General features: G+C 37.7%; 1 protein-coding gene across 1 annotated transcript in view; it reads left to right on the top strand.

The window, feature by feature from the left end:
* Nucleotides 1-8,004: 8,004 nt before the first annotated feature.
* LOC306881071 (voltage-dependent R-type calcium channel subunit alpha-1E-like) overlaps nucleotides 8,005-14,898 on the top strand; it is a gene marked incomplete at both ends in the record, with an annotated part of 89,938 nt that continues 83,044 nt past the window's right edge. The window contains one exon of the mRNA XM_079434971.1: nucleotides 8,005-8,235. Within this exon, the coding sequence (XP_079291097.1) occupies nucleotides 8,005-8,235 (231 nt within the window). The remainder of the gene's footprint in view (nucleotides 8,236-14,898) is intronic.

Genomic DNA, 14,898 nt, shown 5'->3' with positions numbered 1-14,898 from the left:
ATAATATATGGATGGTTATGACATACGTACTGTATATAATTACAGTTTTACCATTTAGTAGCTATATTTTAGATCTCTTAACTGAGGTTTGCGAACCTATGCATATAAAATTAGATATTCTTTAAATTAAGTAAACTAAATAAAAACTAAATTTGATTTGTGTGCTAGCATGTCAAGTGCCGTTAAATGATTGAAATATTAAGTTAAAGGGATACTTCTTGTAAATCAGTAGGTTTATGGGGTTCAGCTGACAGAAAGGTTTAGGGACATCTGGTCTAGCTGTAGGGAGGAAAAGACCTCTCGATCACTCTCTGGAGGAGAAAGCAAGAATGAGGAGGATGAGCTGTCCTTTTCCACACAGAAATCAGACACAATGAAAGAAAATAAATATACCAGGTGCTGTAAGCCTTTGCTTTCACTAGAATATTATAGTTAATACATCTCCCCATTGCTCAGCTTTTATGTTTGTTCTATATTTCTTTTAAATTGATATGTGTATGAATTCATTCTTTAAAACATAATTCATCTCCCCAAGTCTTTTCTTCTGTGACTCTGCTGCCCCAATGAGCATTTCTTGTCCAGTGGCCATGCCTTCATTTAGTAATTTCTTCTGATTCTTATGGGCATTTAATACATTTTATTATTATTATTTATTTTACCTGTAAAAGAAAACCTGCTTAACAAGTATGCAAGCAAGCACATCTGAATAAAATGACTTTTTTTCAATTCCATTTATTTTATGGTCAAATGTGATTGCATGGTTGATGTTTAACACAGTTCACATCACAACAATAATAACACTATGGAAAAAAAATAGTAACCACTGCAAACAGCAAACACTCAAAGTAGTCTTATTGTATAACAAAGTTAGGACTTTACAAAAATACATTCTGTCCGTGTGCAATGATTGGATGCCCTATCTGCCTGTCAACCTATGTATTTGCATACCTCCACTCAGCCTACAGAACAAAAATACATAGCTTTAATCCCATCACAGGAAGGAAGAGAGAGAGAGAAAGAAAGAACAATACATGCATGAATGAACAAATGAATGTTTTCTTTTCTTATGCGTTTTAAAACTTTTTACTCAGTTGTTGCTCATAAAAGAATCTAATGTAAAAAAAACTTATTTTTCAGGTGTTATTTGGTTACTATTTCCGTTCAAATATTTATGCAAATCAAAGTCATGTTAATGAAGGTGCAGACAGATCTTCTGCCCTATATTTCAGGATGAGCTTTAAAACACACTGCAACACAAAGCTCTGTCAGATTCACTGAAATTCATTATTTTACTGCTAACAGAGTAAATTGCTGAACATGCAAATCATAGGCCAGTCCACATGTTGTTTGCTCATAGTAATAAAACCAAAATCAATTAATATTAAGCACAAGTCAGTTTTCTCTGCTACCAACAGATGTCCTCATTGCTTCAGTTCATTCAGTTATTAGTTAATAATCAGTTCCCATGGTAAACAATACTGGTCATACTTGGTTAAATCTGTTAGTTAAGTAAGAATCTGTCTTAAATACAGTTTGTTCTGAGAATGCCTAGGTCTGATACCAGACTGTGTTTTGATTTATGTTTGTCCCATCTGTCTTTTTGGATCAGAGTTTTTGGATCGTTTGTCCTTATCATTTTTTTTCTCATGCATGCAATGAAAAAGTATCTTCGGTCCATCGGTAGTAGTGGGAACTGCTGAAAATCACATGTTTTTCTCTCTAATTAGTTTAGTTTTCAGCTAGTTTTATGGAAGACAGAATAAAGATTACATGGAAAATTACAAAACATCAGTTTTGATCAAATTTTGAAGAATGATGGTAACCAAACAATTGCTGGTAATCATTGACTTCCAAAGCAGGGAAACAAATATTATGTGACCCTGGACCACAAAACCAGTCATAATGTACAAATCATCTTTCCATTGATGTATGGTTTGTTAGGATCGGACAATATTTGTCTGAGATACAACTATTTGAAAATCTGGAATCTGAGGGAGCAAAAAAATCTAAATATTGAGAAAATCTCCTTTAAAGTTGTTCAAATGAAGTTCTTAGCAATGCATATTACTAATCAAAAATGAAGTTTTGATATATTTATGGTAGTAAATTTACAAAATATCTTCATGGAACATGATCTTTACTTAATATCCTAATGATTTTTGGCATAAAAAGAAATGTATAATTTTGACCCATGCAATGTATTGTTGTCTATTGCTACAGATATACCTGTGTTACTCATGACTGCTTTTGTGCTGCAGGGTCAGATATAGAAGTCAGTGGTTACAGTCAACTGTTTGACAGAATTTTATTTTATTTTTTGGTTCCTAACTATCCCTTTAAGACAATTTATGTTTGACATTTAATTTTGTATGTCACATATATATATATATGTATGTGTGTGTGTGTTTTGACACAAATGAAAAAAATGAAACAGAATTTATATATATTTAGGGACTGATGTACAGTGTGTTCAGTGGATTGTACTGTTGTTTAGCAACACACTATTTGTCCAGCTTTGTTTTGAAATTATACTAGACATTAGTATTAGTATTTCTTTTGATGTACACGTTACAGCTTGAATGTCTCTATTAATAGCCCAGCACATGCATGTGAAACTGGATCAGTGGGTCATCGGTGTGTACTGTACCTGTCGCTCTCATACAGCCGTCCGCTGCTAACTATCAGTGAGGAAACCTCTGAAAGACCAAACTAAAGCAAGTCTACTGGAGTATTAAAAAGAAGAAACAAGTACACATGTTTATTATTTAATCTGTAAAGCTGATGTGTGACTTTGTGGAGTAACAGGTTTAATGATATAATTCCTGAGGATGAAGATTTTCTCTTATTAAAATAGTGCTAATAGATGTTTTTATGAACTGAGGGATGAGTCAAAATAATTGTGTGTGGTAAATGACAGCATGCTAGAGATGCTGTAAAAGAGAGCTTAACTCAGAATACAATGGGGCTAAAGCCTGATGATTATCTCCAAAAATAGCAACAAAACCCACCGCAACACTCTCCTGAATAGTTTGTCAATGTGCACTGCAGTAACATGTTAATATTAATATTTGGTGTGTTATGTTCCCCTGTGATGAAATTGCACAATAAAATCAATAGTTTTCAGTTAAAAATTTGAAAATGTGGTACTTGTGATAAGATGTTATTGGGGTCAAAGGCCATCAGGTCATTAAAAATATAAAAGGAGGAAGATGCAGAATACTTTTACTGCAACAGTTCTGTTACTTAATCCAAAATATTTATAAAAAAGAAATGGCAAAGATGAGAGGTAAATTGTGAATACTGGTGCGATTTGTGAAGCAAATGTGTCTTTTGACTGTGGATAAATCAGTATTTCCAAACTATTGTCGCTTAAATACTAAATGTTAACACTGTGAGCCTGTGCTTTCTATGATTTTTTTAAAGTGCTGCAGCTGATATCTCTTATTTGATATTATTATTTATGATGTTTAATTATTCATTATGATGATTTTAATATGCATTCTTTTCTATATAATTTTTTCCTGTGTTCCCTCTGTTACTGTATGTCCCCCTGCGATAAGCAAAGGAAAATAAAAGTGAACAGAATGTGAACAAATTGTAAGCGGTGATGTACTGTAAGCACATACAGAGAAAGCCTACGTGTTGCACATCAAAGAAGATGTCTTATGAACTAACTACACGGCCATATCACCCTGCAGCCCACTGAAGCTAAGCAGGGTTGAGCTGGTCAGTACCTGGATGGGAGACCTCCTGGGAAAACTAGGTTGCTGTTGGAAGTGATGTTAGTGAGGCCAGCAGGGGGTGCTCACCCTGTGGTCTGTGTGGGTCCTAACGCCCACATAGTGACGGGGACACTATACTGAAAAAAGCACCGTCTTTCGGATGAGATGCTAAACCGAGGTCCTGACTCTCTGTGGTCATTAAAAATCCCATGGCACTTCTCGTAAAGAGTAGGGGTGTAACCCCGGTGTCCTGGCCAAATTCCCTCCACTGGCCTCTATCATGGCCTCCTAGTAATCCCCATCCACTTGATTGGCTCTATCTCTCTCTCCTCTCCACCTGTAGCTGGTGTGTGGTGCGCGCACTGGCGCCGTTGTACTGTGGCTGCCGTCGCATCATCCAAGTGGATGCTGCACACTGGTGGTGGTTGAGGAGAGACCCCCACATGATTGTAAAGCGCTTTGGGTGTACAGCAATACACAATAAAAGCGCTATATGAATGCATCATCAAGCTAATATATGATCCTGAACCGTGTTTCTATGGCAACAGAATAATTATCAATACATTTTTGTAAGTTAACCTGAAATGTATGCAAATTATGAATATTATTATATGAATTAGTAGGCTTTAAGTCAGTGTTGTGACTACATTAGTGTCTTAACATTTTGGGCATTCAGTAATTTTCTTGCTCAGTGGTATTCATCTAAAACATTATATCAAGTGTGTGTGTGCGCGTGTGCATGTTAGTCACTTTCACACTTGCGTCACAATACAGTCTCATTTTGAGAATCTGCTGATTCAGATGAGACCAGTTCAGTCAAGATAATGCATTAACCTGATCACTCATAACCTGTAAATCACTTATATTGTTTACAATAACATACAGCTTCACAAAAGGATGATAAACGTGACCCTGAACCACAAAACCAGTCATAAATGTCAATTTTTCCAAATTTAGATTTATACATCATCTGAAAGCTGATTAAATAAGCTTTCCATTGATGTATGGTTTGTTAGGATAGGACAATATTGATGAAAATCTGGAATCTGAGGGTGCAAAAAAAAACTAAATAGAAAATCTCCTTTAAAGTTGTCCAAATGAAGTTCTTAGCAATGCATATTACTATTCAAAAATTAAGTTTTTATATATTTATCGTAGGAAATTTACAAAATAACTTCATGAAACATGATCTTTACTTAATATCCTAATGATTTTTGGCATAAAATAAAAAATCAATCATTTTGACCCTTACAGTGTATTTTTCACTATTGCTACAAATATACCCCAGCGACTTAAGACTGCTTTTGTGCTCCAGGCACACGTATGGTAAAAATGTCCAACACACCTTGTGTTGCAACGCTCTCCAAAATGTGTCGGGCAAACATTTAATTGTGAATTGAATCTGTATTTGTGAGCATAGCTATACTATGGGCCCTTTTCATCACAGTTTAGCTTTTCTCTTCTGTTCGTGTCTATAGGAACGATGGAAAATAATTGGATAGCCTACGCGTGACACAGCTTCTGGAAAACGTGGTGTAGGAGATACATGTTCAGGGACTCCTTGCCAAAGCAAGGTCAGTCTTTAAAATCTTTTGAAAGTCTTCGGTGATGACTCAGAGGAAACTTACTCTTATAAACCATAGGCCCACATGATGTTTGAGCAAACTGAATATGATCGAGAGCAATGTGAGGAAGAGCTCTTCAACCCACCAGGAGTCAGTTGGACTCACTTCCAGCTCTTTCACCATTTCTCACCTAAACTAAAACTAAAACCCTTAGCTTTAGACCTGTTATTAAAGTGCACAGTCTGATTATGGTTGTTTTACTGTTTGAAACACTGAGAAATCTGCATGTAAGTGTAAATGCTGCAGATATAAAGCAGTTTCATGCAGCCAAAGGTATATTTTTGTGAAGTTGGTCAAGAAAGCAGCTCGTTGCAGTTCATGTTGTATTGAGAAGACAATTGTGGTAGGCTATACCACAATAAGAGACTTGCAGGAGAAAAACACCAAAAGTAATGCATGCTGGTGATTAAACAGACATATCAATAAGTAGCAGGTATTTTGTTCATGGTTTAAATATAGTTCAGTAGTACCGAAATTAAAACTTAGTCTGCAGGCCGTCACTAATGCAATAAAAATACAAACAGTGCTGGGTAGATTACTTACAAATTGTAGTCTGTTACTGATTACATGTGTTTATACAAATTGTAATCAGAAATGTAATCTAGATTGCTCATTTTAGGTAATGTGCTCTGACTACTTTTGTATTACTTTTGACCTAATTTAAATGGGATTATTGTTATTAAAGAGAGATAAATCAAATATATTCTGTTCTTTGTTATCAACATCATGGAATTCAATTAGACATTATATCACTTTTTCTAAACTAGGGTGAATAAAAAAGGAGTTTGATGAAAATCGAATAATTAATAAAAGCATAAAAATGTAAAAACTAAAATGAATAAATTAAATCACATATGAAACACGTTATTTGTTTACATGCATGTGAAAATTAACCAATATCAGAGAACCATAAGCATGCAAATTTTGTTGAAATATTAAATTTTAATAAACTTTAAGTAAATATTTTAGGTCAAAGGAGACTGACGAAAAACTTAGGGAATCCCGGCATTACATGAACAAACATTAATAAACACGAAAACAGCAATGACATGGTCAAAGTCTTCTAGGTTTTAATATTTGTTTCAGTTATATATCAGCAGTGTACATTTAATAATTATTTGTCTAATTATTAAAGCATGGATCGGAAATTACTTTACATGACATTCACGTGTTCTGTCTATATTCTGTCTGTATATAAAGCTAAAAATTATCATATTTTTTAGAAAGAAGAAGAAAAAAATAGGAATTAGGGAGAATCAGTAAATAATTAATAATTTACTGCCATTGTGTGAATAATTTGCAATCATGCAATCCATAAAAAAAGTAACTGTAATCTGATTATGAGCATTTTAAAATGTAATATAATCTAATTACAAATACAATCCAGATTACATGTAATCATACCCAGCACTGAATAGAAATGTAGTCAGAATATTCAGTGCTAAAATGGGAGAGAGGCATTTAGACAAATTCAAGCTTAGACTTTCCAGGACGGCTGTCACAGTTTGAGTATGTAAGACACTGGAAAAGTACAAGCTGTGCAAATACTAATATTGCCAAATGCCTGAATTTAACCTACATTTCTGTAGCCTGGTTCAACCATGTGATCACAATGAAGGCATTGCCAAGCTACTGTGACACTTACAGCTGTTCCAGGGTAAGATGAGCAAAAATAAATGTACATTCTCCATATTTATTTATGCATACTATGAATCAAATTAGGCATTTATTAGATGCTGGTGTGAGAGCAACATTTCAACTTTAAGGGACTGTACCGTTTATGAAGATACAATTCAAATTACAAGGTGTTTCTTATTTTATCCATTCAATAATTTAGTTTTAGACTAACTCGCTGGTGAATTATTTTATTAACTCACTGATGAACAAATGAGAGAGACAAATATATTCATTGTTGAGGTTTGCACTAACTGAGTACAGGCGCCTTAACTGTGCTACAAATCTGTTTCAGTTCATCATCTGACAAACTACATGATAAGCCACTCGCACAATCACATTATAAAATGTAAAATACATTTCCATGGTAACCAGTTTTCCTATGTCCTGATTTCCCATAGCGTGTGTATGAGTGTGTGTGTGTGTGTGTGTGTGTGTGTGTGGGAGGGGGAGCATTGGGGCAGAGAGAGAGAGAGAAAGAGCAAGAGCGAGTGCGAGAGAGAGAAATGGGGGCGGGTGAGTGCGAGAGATGAGGCAATATGTGATGGTAAAAGACCACATTCACTGTTATAGAGCACAGTCCCAGTGTAACAGGTATTACAAACCGCACTCCATTACACCGCTCATCTGCGCGCAGAGAAACATGGGCTGGGTTTTGCCTGAATTTCACATTTAATAGCCTAAGATTTAGAAGTGTCATTTTTGGACATTTTAAAAGGATCTTTGTCAAGAGAAACATGGCAGAACACTTCCAAGAAAAGGATGCAAGGCTTCAAAAAAGACAGGCAGCCTTCTGATAAACAGGACTGTGTTTAAAATTTCTTCATTTTTTTTTAAATCACAAAAAGTTTCTTTACGGAGCGCAACAGGCAGGACTGAGCAGACCTCGTGAGATTTTCTTCAAGCTGGTTTGCTGTTATAAGAATGGAGTAAAGCTGGGATCGTCTATGAAAGCTGGGATTGATTATTCCTGATCTTGAGACATGGCTCAGTCTGAAGACATGACTAAGGAGGTGAGCGCTGAGGGGAAGGAGGAGAGCGAGTCCGCCGGGGAGATAATAAAACGGGCTCGGACCATGGCTCTCTACAACCCCATCCCAGCCAAACACAACTGTCTCACCGTCAACAGGTCTCTCTTTATCTTCGCTGAGAATAATATCATAAGAAAATATGCAAAGAGGATTATAGAGTGGCCATATCCTTTCATAAGCCTTGTACGAATAATACAATTACAAATTGCATGCAATTATCACCAATTTTTTTACTTGTTTGATGGTTGTGTTGTCGTAACTATTTTGTCTTTTGATTGAAGTGACCTGCCTTTTTGCTGTCAGCCGTTTTGTGGAAACATTTCGGACACATTTAGTAAAAGACAGAAAGAAATAAGTTGCAAAAATCATCTTTTGGCAACTATTTCTGTATTAAAAGACACTCTCAATTTGTTTAGGATTATCTAGACTTTCTAGACTCTTATGGCATTCAGCTCTTAGCAAAATGTTTTGCGTTTCTACCATTAAAAAAAAGTAAAACTTTGTGGTAGACAACAGTTTAATAAATCATAGTTCATAGTCCAAACCGCTTGTGAGAGCTTTACAAATCTAAATATTGTAAGAAACGCTAAAATCAGTTGGGAAACCTCTACAAACACACAGTTACTACATTAAACTGTTTTTATTCATTTATGAATTGTTTTGCTTGCCACGACACCAATTAAGTGACCAGATCAAGGTTAATCTATTAAAAATGAAATGAAAACAATGAGATTAATTTGAAGCAGCTTTTTTATTCTAAAAAATGACAATATAATCCTCTGTGTCTCCTCTGTCATATTTGCCGTGCATTTAAAAGACAATACAAATGCAAACATTTCTTGTTCTTTCAATATCAAATAATCTGAATTATCTGTACATCTGACCTTGACGTGAAAATGTGGAAAACGTGCATTTCTTTGTGTAAAAATGCACAAAGAAAGGCAGACCCTATATGTGTGCATGTAGTTCTTTGTCATGGACAGGATGAATTCATGTCCAGTAACAAGACTAGATTAATCCACAAGACCTAGTTGAGGCTAGTTAACCAATGACAAGACACACCTGAATACAGTTCAATACCAAAGAACAGAACTTTAAAATAAAGGCATAACAAATATTACAAGTATTAGTACTTTAATGGTACATGTTAGTACCATTTTGAAAGTGTAGGAGTGGATTTCTTTTGGCTAAAACATTGCATAACCACCTAAACTTTAAAAAAAAACTCAATCTTAATGATGGTTTAAGGCTGGTGGTTGATGACAGCTGTGATCTGGGATTGTTGCAATTGGGCATGATGCTAAAGTGGACCTGGAATGTTTCTGATTTCTGATTCAGGACTGTGGTGGACTTGGATTGTGATGCTGTTTTGGTGCTGGATAGTGATCTACACTGGCTGTAGAAACTGACTCCATGATTGCAAACACAAGCAAATGGGTTGGGGTATCAATTACAGTGACATGATTTGACATGCAGAAGCGGTGGTGCCTGTGACAAGCCATTGTTCGAAACAAACTGCCAAGAGTGCATAGGCAGGAGAGATGCAGTTGGGAGCAAGGCTTGGTGTGGCTGATAAAGAAGCAAGGGTGGACATGAGAATGGGTGGATGTGGCAGGCATTGGAGGCAGGAGCTATAGCACCAGTGACATGAACACAGTCTATCGCAGACTGCAGGGTTGCCCTCACTTTGACCTGAGACAAGAGTCGTGACATGTAACCCAGGGACATAAACAACCTCAGGGAACTCTTCATGCATCCTGGAGAACAGAACTCAGTGGAAAGGGGTCCTGTTGGCTAGTTGCATTTACCGGCCATGTTGGATTTGCAGTCTAGCGAGTGTGGGCATAGACACTTCCGGTTTTGCTTAACGCCAGTGCAGAGAGCCGGAGAAACCAGAATATTACCTTTTATAAATGTACACACATTTATACACATACACAATGTCTTTTTTCCGTAGCAATTATGTAAATATACAAACATCAAAAGTATTTGTATTACATCAACTTTTTTGAACTGAAATACATTTGCCTTGTGAGGCTGCAATTGATCTTCATAAATATCTGTTTCTCAGTTTTGCACATACACCAGTTTGTTCTATCAACATTTCCACAACATATTTTATTGTACATTTACACATAGTTATCTTTGCACAAAACATATTTTTAAATGAAAACATGGGCTGTAAACATGTATAATTATTAAAGCTATAGGTATAATTTAAAGATTTGTTTTATTTTAGTTAATTAATGCAAGCAATTTGTGAAAATATATTGTATGCGTTGCTTATAGACACCAGACAGATAATGATTTATGCAACAGATGCACTAAAATTCACAAAACATAAAATATGAATAAAAACAAACAGGGACGTAAAAACACTGATCTTAAATAATTACATTTTGTTAAATTGTACAGATACAGTAATAAAGAAGGTTACCAAATAAAGTTAAAACATACATTGAGTCCAAAATGCAGGTTGAAATCTCTGATCTTATAGATAGCAGTCAGAACAAAATTAACTCTCTGAAAATGTATTGCACATTTGAATGGCTAGTGTTTGAATGAAGAGATCCCCTTGGATTTTGACTAACCACTGACAATCAGCAGAAGAAAGAATGAAAGAATCTCTGCATTGTATCTTGATGATTTTCCACACAGAGGTACACGATAATGTAAGGAGCATGTTATCTCTTCTCAGAATCAGAATCAGAATGAGCTTTATTGGCCAAGTATGTTTACACATACGAGGAATTTGTTATAGTGACAGAAGCTCCACAGTGCAACAGAGAGACAGCAACAGGACAAGACACAGATAATAAAGAATAATACAAATATTAAAATAGGCAATGCACAAAACAGCAAAAACACAGTATATAATATAGACAAATATGGTGTACAGGTCTGATATGTGCAAATTTGAAATGAAAAAAAAAATAGATAAATAAAAAAGTAAGCAAGTGTGGTGAATAAATAATAGAGTTGTGTGTTCCGCGTTTTATTGTTAAGTGTTCATGAGATGGATTGCCTGAGGGAAGAAACTGTTTCTGTTTCTGGTCGTGCAAAGGGTCCAGTGATGTCCTTCAGATGAGCCAAAACCAGTCTTTCAAATGATTTCATGGCCGCAGAAGTTAGAGCCACAGGTCTGTAGACATTAAGTCCAGTAATTTTGTGTTTCTTTGGGACGGGGATGATGGTGGAGCGTTTGCAGCATGAGGGGACTTCACACAGCTCCAGTGATCTGTTGAAGATCTGTGTGAAGATGGGGGCCAGCTGATCAGCACAAGTTTTTAGGCAGGCTGATGACACACCACAGTAAAGTAAGTAAAAGTCATTCAAATCGTCTGCCAGTTGTTGATTCTCCAGAGCGTTGGGGGATGGCAACTTGTAACTGGTGATAGCATTCATACCTTTCCACACTGAAGCAGGACCACTGAAAGAGTATTTGTTCCTTAGCTTGTCAGAATAATTCCTCTTTGCCACTCTGATCTCCTTTTCCAGTGTGTATTTGCCCTGTTTATACAATACTTTATCCCCCTTTCTGTAAGCATCTTCTTTGGCCTGACGGAGCTGTCTGAGTTTTGCAGTGAACCATGGTTTGTCATTGTTGTAGGTTAAATGAGTCCTGGTAGGAATGCACATATCCTCACAGAAACTGATATAAGATGTTACAGTCTCTGTGAGCTCGTCCAGATCGTTGGCAGCATTTTCAAAAACACTCCAATCAGTGAGAGAGAAACAGGCTTGTAGATCCCACTCTGTTTCATTAGTCCATCTTTTAACAGTTCTTAATACAGGTTTTGCAGATTTAAGTTTCTGCCTGTAGGTCAGAATAAGATGAACTAAACAGTGATCAGAGAGTCCTAAAGCTGCTCGCGGAACAGAGTGATATGCATCCTTTATTGTTGTGTAACAGTGATCCAATATATTACTGTCTCTGGTGGGACATGTGATGTGCTGTCTGTATTTTGGCAGTTTGCGGGAGAGATTTTCTTTATTAAAGTCCCCAAGAATGATTAAAACAGAGTCCGGGTGTTGTTGCTCACTCTCTGTGATCAGATCAGCGAGTTTCTGTAAAGCTGAGCTCACGTGCGCTTGTGGTGGAATGTAGACACTCACGAGAATGAACGAGCAGAACTCCTGCAGCGAATAGAACGGCTTGCAGTTAATGAAGAGCGTTTCTAGGTCAGAACAGCACATCTTCTTTAACACAGTTACATCTGTACACCACCTCTCATTGATGTAAAAGTACGTCCCGCCACCGCGCGATTTCCCCGTTGATTCCGCGTCGCGATCTGCTCTGATCAGCTGGAAATTAGGCAGATGTAGTACGCTGTCCGGAATGTCGCCATTTATCCAGGTTTCCGTGAAACACAGAGGAGCAGAGTTTGAAAAATCCTTGTTGTCCGGGAGAACAGAAAGAGTTTGTCCGTTTGTTGGGTAGAGAGCAGAGATTCGCCAGATGCATACTAGGCAACGGCATTCGAAATATGGTTTGTTATGATAGGACAATATTTGGCTGAGATACAACTATTTGAAAATCTGGAATGAAGTCCAAATGAAGTTCAAAGCATATTACTAATCAAAAATTTAGTTTTTATATATTTATGGTAGGAAATTTACAAAATATCTTTATGGAACATGATCTTTACTTAATATCCTAATGATTTTTGGCATAAAACAAAACGTCTCAGGTTACGCATGTAACCATGGTTCCCCAAAGGGAAGGAGACGCTGCATCGAAACGCTTTGGGAACGCTTCCAGTGTGACCACGCTCTGAATTACATGTGTAATCTGTCCAATGGATGGGCGAGACGTCACGGGCAGGTGACGTAATCAGCCAGGAAGCATAAAAGCACGTGCAGTGGAACCGGCGTCAGCTTCAGAAATGAAGCAACCGCTCGCAGGGATACCGGAAGTATGGTCCCGAGCCGCAGTGTCTCGTTCCCTTCGGGGAACCATGGTTACATGCGTAACCTGAGACGTTCCCCTTCAGGAACTCTAGCTGCGTCGAACGAGATGCTATGGGAACGAGATGCCCATGCCGCCGGACTTCCAAATCCCTTCCCAGTGTGGATGGAGCACAGCTAGGGCGAGAGAAAAAAGGGGCCACGAGTGGCTAAGTGGGCAGGGCCTGCGTCTCGAAGGCCAACTTCTGAGAAGTGAGTCTTAGTCCCCAAGAGAGGGGAAAGCAGAGGACTCTAGGCTATTGAAAGCATCCTCATCAAGACAAATTCCTTGTGTGTGCAAACATACTTGGCAATAAAGCTCTTTCTGATTCTGATTCTTCTGATCCACCACAGACATAAGCTCTCTTGCCTCGTGCTCCGACGAGCGGAGGCCTCTAAAACTCTGTAAGCAAGAGGAGACCTGACGACACTCGCCGAAACAGTCGAGCTCTCGTATCTCTCGCCCAAGTGCTTAGTTTTCTCTGCACTTTTAGACATTGTGGAGCTTTTTTCAAGTGATTGTGCAGGGACAAGCAACACTGTTTCGATGAAACCCCTACTTCTGAAACATGAAATGTGCTCTGATTGGTTAGCTGGCCCAGTGCGTTGTGATTGGCGAACCGCTTAGAACGTGTTGCAGAAATGTCACACCCTCATCATAACCGCGACATAGCGACAACATGCTATAAAGCAGCCTCCTTTTTACTGAATACCTTTTATTATTTAATGAAATACTCTTTGATGTTACAAAATCTGGAAGAAGCGTGCTGTAGTCCAAAAAAGCCTTTTGTTGTATTTATTGAATATCTCCTTTTAGAGTGAACTTTGAGCAGACCTTTTTATGCCCAAACAGCAACATTACACACTAATTAAAGCTGAAAAACATATTAGGAGCGCTTTTATAGGTGCGTTTTAGTCAATCCAGTCTCAAGTCGAAAAAGCTAAATACAGGTGGAAATGGGTCTGAAATGTTTTGAGCTTGTCCACTTTTAACCATGTCCAGTGGTAGTCGAAAACGAAAATTTGACAGTATTGCTTTCGTAGTGGAAATGGTCATGTTGTTGAATGTGTTAGAGCAGGTGGGATTTAAAGTTTGGTTTGATGGCCAAAAATTTAAAAAGTACAATCTGACAGTGACATGTGGCCAAGTATGGTAGCACATACTTGGAAATTGTGCTCTGCATTTAACCCATCCAAAGTGCACACACACAGCAGTGAACACACACACACCGTGAACACACACCCGGAGCAGTGGGCAGCCATTTATGCTGCGGCGCCCGGGGAGCAGAACACCCCCAACTGGTAATGGTAACTGTTAATGTTCTCTTACCAGTCCTGATTCTATCATTTTCTGCTGTCTCCTTTAGTGTACATATGCAAACTGCGTAAGCTTATTTTGCAATATTAGTTCGAAAGATCAGGGAAAAAGTCCATTCAAACATCCGTCCATAGACCCTGCCCTCAAAGAAATCAGAAAAGTGGTCAAAAGTGCACAAAAGAGACCGATTAAAACACCAGGTGTAAATGGGAATGTGTCTCCCTGGTCTGGTTATAATCCAATTGACCAAAACGCATCTGAATAAACATGGCTAACAACATAAAACTGGAGAGGCTGCAGAAAAGCAAATCTTCTGGTTTGAGGCAGGGAGTTTGAGTTACTGGTTTGTAGATGTGAACAGCTTGGGTGCTGATAGTACACAAGTTTGGTTTGAGATGGACATGACCTCATCTGTAGCAGATATGGGTGCTGATTCAGGGTCCATGGTATGCATGAGTGTGGACTCATGGCTGTGAACGTGACAGCAGATGGAAGTGAGAAAGCTGACATTCTTGGGCCAAACTGAGGGAAAATTGTGAACACCATTCACCATGACTGTGCCTGTAATTAGACTGGCTCAT

The sequence above is a fragment of the Barbus barbus genome (assembly GCF_936440315.1).
Source record: "Barbus barbus genome assembly, chromosome: 15".
Lineage (NCBI taxonomy): Eukaryota > Metazoa > Chordata > Actinopteri > Cypriniformes > Cyprinidae > Barbus > Barbus barbus.
This window is presented reverse-complemented; position numbering and strand designations above follow the sequence as displayed.